The 9,083-nt window shown below is 36.9% G+C and overlaps 1 protein-coding gene across 1 annotated transcript in view; it reads left to right on the top strand.

The window, feature by feature from the left end:
• The window catches only part of LOC102475629 (cancer/testis antigen 55-like), a 15,466-nt gene extending 6,900 nt beyond the window's left edge, over positions 1-8,566 (top strand). The window contains exons 4-5 of the mRNA XM_027767140.1: positions 7,199-7,311; positions 8,225-8,566. Of these exons, the coding sequence (XP_027622941.1) occupies positions 7,199-7,311; positions 8,225-8,413 (302 nt within the window). The 3' untranslated portion in view covers positions 8,414-8,566. The remainder of the gene's footprint in view (positions 1-7,198; positions 7,312-8,224) is intronic.
• The last annotated feature ends 517 nt before the right edge of the window (positions 8,567-9,083 follow it).

The raw sequence follows: 9,083 nt of genomic DNA, 5'->3' as shown, positions 1-9,083 counted from the left end.
AACTACATATTTACAGTGATAAATGTAAGACAACTACTTTAGAGTTCATCCTTGCCCCAGAACCCCAGCCCAATTAGGGGATAGGATCAAGACCCATTTTTTTTTACCCATTGAGAACAGCAATACCACATTCGTGCAGAAGGAGCAGAGGAGTAGGCAGCTTTCACTCCAAGATCCCAGCCCAGTTAGGGAGTGGGGTCAGCACCTGTTTTTTACATCTGCTGCACCTTGCATATCATGTAATTTCTGGATATTGCCTCCAAATTCTCACCTGTCTATCCCCTGCCACCTATTGACCCAGTAGATTTAGGTATATAGGAACTGAACACCTGTTCACTGTGAGGTTGTGGAAGTGATTCCTTCCACACTCACATCACAAAAGAGTTGAGAAAACTCTCTCTGTAAATCTGAACCCCAAACTCCCACTGTCAATACTGGACACCAGTGTAGAAAAGGGAAACTGGCACATGGCTAATTCAAATAAAAAAGAAATAGTGGCACACACGACTACATAAATCTACTCCAAAGAAGAAGCAAGAATCTTGTAAGTCCATTCCTAGATGACTAAAAATCACAGCAGAGTCTCAAGAAATATGAGAAATTCAGGAAATACCCCTGAACAAAGGTCAAAAAGAACTCATCTCTCACAATGCAAAAAAGCAGAAGAAACCACCAAAATGTCAGAAACAGAATTCAGAGTCTTTATTATAACTAAGCTCAATGAGGTACAAGAGAAAACAGACAGCCAACTTTAGGAGATGAGAAAATCCTTCCATGGCTTAAAGGAGGAACTCCATAAAGAAGTAGACTCCATAAGAAAGAATCAAACAAAGCTTCTGGGGATGAAGACTATAATAAAAGAAAACAAAACTTCCCTTGAAAGTCCCAACAGCAGATTAGACCATGTAGAAGATAGGATCTCTGCTCTGGAAGACAAAGTCTCTGGTTTAAATGAAGCCACCAAAAAGAATGAAAAAATAACTTTTAAGAAAAATGAGGCTAACATAGGGGAAATACTAGATACCCTTAAACGCCCAAACGTCTGAATAATTGGTATTACAGAGTATAAAGAATCTAATAAGGGCATCGAAATTTATTCTATGAAATACTTGCAGAAATTTTTACAGATCTAAAAAAACATTCACACATCCAAACCCAAGAAATACAAAGGACCCCAAATAGAATCAGCGTAAGAAAATCTTCTCCATGGCACATCACAGCCAGATTACTTAAAATCACAAAGACAAGATTCTAAAACTGATAAGAGACAAATGTCAAGTTACTTAGAAAGTTTACACCATTAGGCCAACATCAGACCTCTCAACTGAAACAATGCAAACAAGGAAAGAATGGGAAGATGTATTCAAAAAGCTAAAAGAAAAACAATTTCAGCCAAGAATGCTATATACCCAGTAGGACTTTTCCTTCACATGGGAAGAACAAATGAAATCATTCTCAGGTAAATGAAAATTGAAAGAATTTACCAGCACCAGACCAACTCTTCAAGAAATACTGAAGAGGGGACCAGCAGTTGATGTAATGGCTATGTCGCTGAACTCCCATGTAGTTGACTGTGGTTCAAGTCACAGACCTGGTGGCTTAAACTCATGCTGGGCACATGTGTGTGTGTGCGCCCAAGATCCTGAGAGGAGAATGGAGGAGAAGGGATTGTGGCATGGCCATCCCCCCTGGGGGTGATTTCTCGCTTTCTCTCTCTCTCTTTCTGATAAGCACACACAGCCTATAACAAAAACCTCTCCAAAAAAAAAGAAAAAAGAAAAATACTGAAGGGAGTACTATATCAGGAAAACCACAGAGAAACAGAAATAACAGAATAACAGACAGTCACGGAAATGACTAACAAAATGACAGGGACAAGTCCACAAATACAGATAATAAAACTGAATGTTAATGGATTAAATTCTCCAATCAAGAGACACAGACTGGCTGAATGGATTTAAAAAAAAAAAACAAAAACAAAAAAAAAAAAAACAAAAAAAAAAGGAGCCCTCTATATGCTACCTACAAGAAATACAGCTAACACAGCTTACTGTTAAAGACAAACACACTGAAAGTGAAGGGCCAAAAAAGATATTTCAAGTGAGGGGGCCTGCAGGTGGTGTGGTGGTTGAGAGTGCTGGACTCTCACATGGCTGACTGCGGTTCAAGTCCGAGATCTGGTGCCTTGCTTTCTCACTCCCCCACCCCATCCCTCTCTGGTCAAATTAAAATAAATTAAAAAATAAAATTCAATAAAATAATTCTTTAAAGATATTCCAAGTGAATGGAAATTTTAAAAAAAGACTGGTTTCGTAATGCTTATATTAGACAAAATACACCTAATGACAAAAACCGTAAGTAGAGATAAAGAAGGACAGTATATATTACTAAAAGGGCTAATTCACCAAGAAGATATAATACTTATAAATCTATGTACCCTACACTGGGGCACCCAAACACATGACAGATTGACTGCTTGATCTAAAAGGAGAGGTAGACTGCTACACAGTAATCATTGGAAATCTCTACATTACACTATCTCCTGTGGACAAATCATCAAGACAGAAAATAAGAGATACAGGATCTAAATGATACCATAAGTTAGATTTGTCAGACATCTATAGAACTTTACACCCAACAATCACAAAATAGATATTTTTCTCATCGTCATATGAAACATTTTCAAAGCTTGACCACATGATAGGGTACAAAAGAAGCCTTTACAAATTCAAAGGATAGAAACTATACCTAGCATCTTCTCTGACTACAATGAAATTAAACTTGAAATTAATGCAGAAAAAAAATCCTCAAAAGTACACAAACATATGGAAACTAAGCAAACTACCAAACTACACCCAAATGACTTCACAACCATTGAAGAAATTAAGACTGAAATCAAAAGATTCATTGAAACCAATGCTAGATAGTGAGCACATGTGTTTCCATAAACTATGGAATACAGAAATGGCAATCATAAGAGGGGAGTTCATAGCAATTGGTGTTCACAAGAAAAAAAAGAGAAGGTGACAAATAGACAACCTAATAACACACCTCAGGAAACTGGAAAAACAACAAAAACCCCCCAAAAATGCCAGGAGAAAAGAAACAATACAGATTAGAGCAGACATAAATGAAATAGAGAATAAAAGCATAGAAAATAAATGAAACAAAAAACTGGTTCTTTCAGAAGATAAACAAAATTGTCACACCATTAGCTAGACTAATTAAGAAGAACAGAGAAAGAACCAGATAAATCTACTCACCAAAGAAGCAAGCAATGTTAGAACAGACATAACAGAAATACAAAATATCATCAGAGAATACTATGAGGAATGATATGCCAGCAAACCAACTTGAATGAGAGGGGTAAAAACCTCTGGACACATTATCTACCAGGATTGAACCAGGAAGACAGAAAGTCAGAATAGACCAATAACAAGTAGTGAGATTGAATCAGCAATAAATGATCTTCCAACGAAGAAAAGCCTGGGTCCTGATGACTTCACTTCTGAATTCTGCAAAACCTTTAAATAAGAGCTAACCCTCATTCTATTCAAACTTTTTCTGAAAACCCAGGAACCTTCCCATATTAATTCTATGAATCCTACATCATCCTCATCCCCAAAACAAAGACCTAACAAAAAAAGAAAACTCTACAGCGATATCCCTCATGAATACATATGCAGAAATTCTCGAGATACTAGCAAATCATATCCAACAACATACTAAAAAGAATGGGACCAGCAGATGGAATAATGGGTACGTTGCTGGACTCCCACATAGTCAACTGGTTTGAGTCCCAGACCCAGTTGCTTAAAACCAATGCTGAGCACATGTGCATGCATGCCCAAAATACTAAGAGGAGAACAGAGGAGAAGGGATTGGCTATCTCCCCCCAACACCCCAGGCAGAGGGTAATTTCTTGCTTCCTGTTTCTCTCTGTCTCTCTGGTGAGTGCACATGTCCTATAGCAAAATAAATCTCTCTTAAAAAAATTATTTTTCACCATGACCAGATTGGCTTTATTCCAGAGATGCAAGGGTGGATCAACATATGCAAAACCATATATATAATACATCATATAAATAAAAGGAAAGATCAAAATCATATGGTCATATCAGTCAGTGCAGAAAAAGTATTTGATAAAATACAACATCCTTCATGATTAAGACTCAGCAAAATTGGCATACAAGGTCCATTTCTCAACACAGTAAAAGCCATGTATGAAACACCCTCAGCTAATATCATACTGAATGATATGGAACAAGACAACTGGAACAAGACAAGACTGCCTACTTTCTCCCCTCCTCAACTAAAACAATGGGGCCCCAAATTTGCATTTATTCTTTTTTTATTTTTTAATTTGACCAGAGAGGGACAGAGCAAGAGAAAGAGAGGGAAAGTGAGAAAGCAAGCCACCATGTCTAGGACTCAAACCATGGTTAGCCATGTGGGAGTCCAACACCCTTAACCACCATGCCACCTGCCAGCCCCTCTCCCCTCCTTATCAATATAGTACTGGAAGTCCTAGCCAATGCAGGCAGACAGGATAAATAAAAGTATTTCAAATAGGGATAGAAGAAGTGAAATTATCTTTATTTGCAAATGACATAATTATATACATAGAAAACCTAAAAGAATCTGCAAAAAATTCTTGGAAGTGATAAATGAATATAGTGAAGTGGCAGGATACAAATCAACATACAAAAATCTGCAGTATTTCTATGCACCAACAGGGAAAAGACTGGGGTAGAGCTGAAGAAAGCAACTTCATTTACAGTAGCCACCATAAAATTAGAATACCTAGGAATAAAGCTAAGCAAAGAAGTCAAAGACCTCTGTAAGGAAAATTATGACAAACTTAGAAATGAAATTGAAAATGACACAAAAGAGTGGAAAGACATCCCATGGTCTTGGATTGGAATAGTTAATATAAGCAAAATGTCAATTCTGCCCAAATTAATCTTTATAAATAATACAATACCAAACAAATTACCAGGGATATTCTTCTCAGATCTAGAAAAAACAATCATAAAATTTTTCTGGAATCATAAAAGATCACATAGTGATAAAGCAATACTGCACAAGAAGAGTGGAGTAGGAGACATCTCATTCCCTGACCCCATAATATATTGCAAAGCTGCAATAATCAAAAGAGATGGTACTGGAACAAAACAGGTACATAGATCAATGGAACAGAATAGAGACCCTCAAAATAAACTCCAAAACATAACAGCCAACTGATTTTTTACAAAGGGCACCAGACAATTCACTGGGGAAAAGGAAATCTCTTCAGCAAATGGTCCTGGAAAGACTGGGTTTATCTGGTTTATAGCTAAATGTAAAACTTCAGAGTATAAAACTACTGGTGGAAAACACTAGGGAAATCTTGGAGATATTGAAGTAGGCAAGGATTGCTTAAATAAGACCCCTAAAACACAGGCAATAATCCCAAAAATAGACAAATAAGATTATATCAGGTTAAAAAGCTTCTGCACAACAAAAGAAACAGACAACTCTCAAAGGAATACATGTGTACAACCAAAAATCATATGAAAAAAAATGCTTAACATCCCTTATCATAGGGAGATGCAAATCAAAACCACAATGAGATACCACTTGAACCCAGTTAGAATGGTTAAGATTAAAAAAATAATAATAAAGAATGACAAGTGCTGGTAGAGTGATAGAGAAAAGGGAATTCTACACTGTTGGTGGGAATGTAAATTAGTACAGCCTCTGTGGAGAACAGTATGGAGATTTCGAAAAGACCTACAAATTGAATACCATATGTTCCAGCAATTCCACTTCTGAGTATCTACCCAAAGGTTAGGAATACACTTAGTCAGAAAAACACTTGCACAGCCATGTTTATTGTGGCATTATTCACAATAGCTAAGACATAGAACCTACCCAAATGTCCACAAAGAGACAAATCGATTGAATAGTGTGGAACAATTACAATACAGAATACTACTGAGCCATAAAAAGCATTGAGATCCTGGCATTTGATAGAAAGTGAATGAATATGAAAGATTTACTGCTAAGCAAAGCAAGTCAGACTATGAAAGAGAGACATGAGTCCCCACTTAATATATACTGAAAGTTTGCATTCTGTGATAGAAACTGAAATATTGGAAGGTATAAAAGTATGGAGAGCAACTGTGGATACCAGAGACATTGTGGAAGGAAGGTGGAAAATGGCAGAGGGTGAGAGGGAGGGAATCAAGGAGAAAACAACAAAGAAGTAAAATATATGTAAGAAACACAGAATGAAAAGTTATCTGTTGAACATAAGTATGGTAATATCTTTGGTTGAGCCAATATACAGTGTATTTTGGGTGGAAAAATTCATTTTGGATGTTGCAATGATAAAAATGAATAAACATAAAATAGATATAAAAAAGAAATATTATGACAATGAAATACAAATACAGGTTTCTAATGGATTTATAAGTTAAAATATCAATCCTGTGTGAAATCCATTTGCATTCATAAGAATTATAGGATATCCATAAAATTAGACAAATAAGACAATTTAAAAAAAATTGTTTTCACTAAAATTCAATCGTATTTAAATTCCATTTTTTCCCAAACTTTTAAATTTCCACTTGTATTTCCTAGTGCTACTGCCAACCACTTTTAGTGATCAACATTTGAGGAGGGGGTATCACTATGCGCCAGGCATTATTCCTTGAATTTTTAATATATCAATCGACTGTCATAGCAACTCTATGCTAAGAGGACTATTTTGGTGGTTCTCATGTTATAGATGAAGAAAATGGGCACTAACAGGTTATCACCTTGACAAAGGTTACAGACTGAGAAGGTGGCAGATGCATACACAAGTAGCCAGGTTCAAACTCTATATCTTATTTTGAACTTAATTACTAGTCCAGAGGAGGTGTGAACATGAGCAAGAGTTGAACATATCCTGTGCTGCTCCAAAAAACAATGGCTGTGATGTATCCCATTTGACTTAGGACAATCAGTAGAGGAGAATCAATTCCTCAAGGAGTATAAACTTCCCTTCTGACAGAGGATTTATAAGTTGTGTGTGTATAAGTGTGTGCAAAGTGCACATTAAATCTAATGGAAGTCATTATAGGGTATTACAACATCCAGGTTCCTTCTGCAATTTAACAGGAAATGAGATAACATATAACTGCATATTAACATTTCTTCATGTCTGTTTCAGATTTTATGCCTTATAAGGGAGACTGGGTAGAAATTGAATACTCTAGCCTTCCTGGCCCATGCAATATCAAGCTGCACTCAGCAAAGCCCTTGTTCCATAAGCATCTGGAGGGGGTAATGCATTTCTATATTTTGTTTGTCTTCCAATTTTTCCTTTTGTGTAATTTTCTAGGGTTCTATTGGGCATGCTGTGAAATGTAGAAAACATGTTTGCAAAGAAGAGCCAACATTCTCATTGAAAAGGCAGGACAAGCCAAACTGTGACATGGTGATAGTTAAGATTGCTGAGTCCTTCATGGCCAAGTGCATGGTTTGAGTGCTAGACCAAGCAGCTCAAGAGACACACCAGGCACATGTGCGTGTGTGCCCAGAATACTGAAAGGGGGAGGAGGGAATGGCAGAGAAGGGACTATAGCATGACCATTATCCAAAGGGGGAGCTTTCTCACTTTCCCTCTGTCTCTGTCTCCTTGTGGAGAGCAGACATACCCTCTGACAAAATTAATAAGGAATAGGCAGGTTCTCCAAAATGAAATAGAAAATAATAGAGATAGTGCACATTATTCAAATCTACATTATGTAGACCATTTAGTAGAACAGTTTTATTAGTTTGTTTTGAGAACAGGAAGAAAACATATTCATGTGTAAGAGATAGTTGAGGAAAAAATGGAGTATGATGAGAAACTTGAACTTACTGGTAAAATGGGATGTACTTTGGGTAGCATCATCTGAAAATGAGTAGGAAAGTAAGTGAAACAAAGGTTATTGTTGATGGTGGGTAATATTTAGAGCAGACTTTGTGTGTGGAGATCTGAGCCATATCCCTAGAGGTTCTAATTTGATTGATCTCAGGCAGAGTCTTTTCAAAGGCATGTTTACCAAGCACCCCTGGTGTTGGCATTATCCCAACCAGACTGGGATTCAGAGATGGGGATTCAGTGACCTGGAGGGTAGAGCCAGAGTGAAGAGGTGCTGAGCCTGTCCCAGGGCAGTCTGTTTGTAACAATCATTTCCATTATTCATTTCAGGTCTGCATCACAAGCCTGCGTGGAAGAAATGGGGTGGTAGATAATACTATCTTTTTCACCTTGGATTCCCTGAAACTTCCTGATGGATATAGTCCCCACAGATATGACATTGTCAGTGTTGTCATAGTGGGGAGTATTCAGTCATGCTATGTTTGGAGAGCAATTTCTATGACTCCACTGCCAAAATAGTTATAAAAATATTTTGTTCCCTGTTTATATGTTTTCTATGAGCACTAAATAGCCTAGTGAACTGAAAAGCTTAGCTTAGTAAGCATAAGTAATATTTAGGTACAACTTCATGGTAAATTCAGTTAAGATACCACATAGTTCTATGGAGACCAAGAACCCACTTTAGAGGATTATCCTATCCATTCAGAATCATGCTAAAGCTGCCTTGTTACTGAAATAAATGATTCTTAGAAATGACTCTTCAATTAAATTTAAATTCCTTGTTTTCTATGGCAAGGAATGGATTCTATGACAGCAGAGACCTGCAGTGGCTGTGACCTAACCATTAAAAGCATAGCATTTGACTTGAGTCAGGAGACCCAGCATATTAATGCCATGATTTAAAGTTACATTTTTCCCTCAACTTTGAGTCTGCCTGTTATACTTTCATTTTTATTCATAGCATTTATCATTTCTTGTCAGCTGGACAAGTTATTATATTTCTTGTTTACCCTGGTTTCTTCTTGCCCGTGATATGTAAACCTCACAAGGTAAGGGTGTTTTCTTAGGATGTTTTTTCATTAACACATAACCACACACTTAAAATAGTACATGGCACAAGTACTATGGTCAGGGTAAATGCTATGAAATTCAATAAATGAATGATGTGTTCAGCAGATGTTTATCTGTG

Source organism: Tupaia chinensis, unplaced genomic scaffold (genome assembly GCF_000334495.1).
Source record: "Tupaia chinensis unplaced genomic scaffold, TupChi_1.0 Scaffold143946_1, whole genome shotgun sequence".
Lineage (NCBI taxonomy): Eukaryota > Metazoa > Chordata > Mammalia > Scandentia > Tupaiidae > Tupaia > Tupaia belangeri.
Note: the sequence above shows the minus strand (reverse complement) of the source record. Positions and strands in the feature narration are given on the sequence as shown.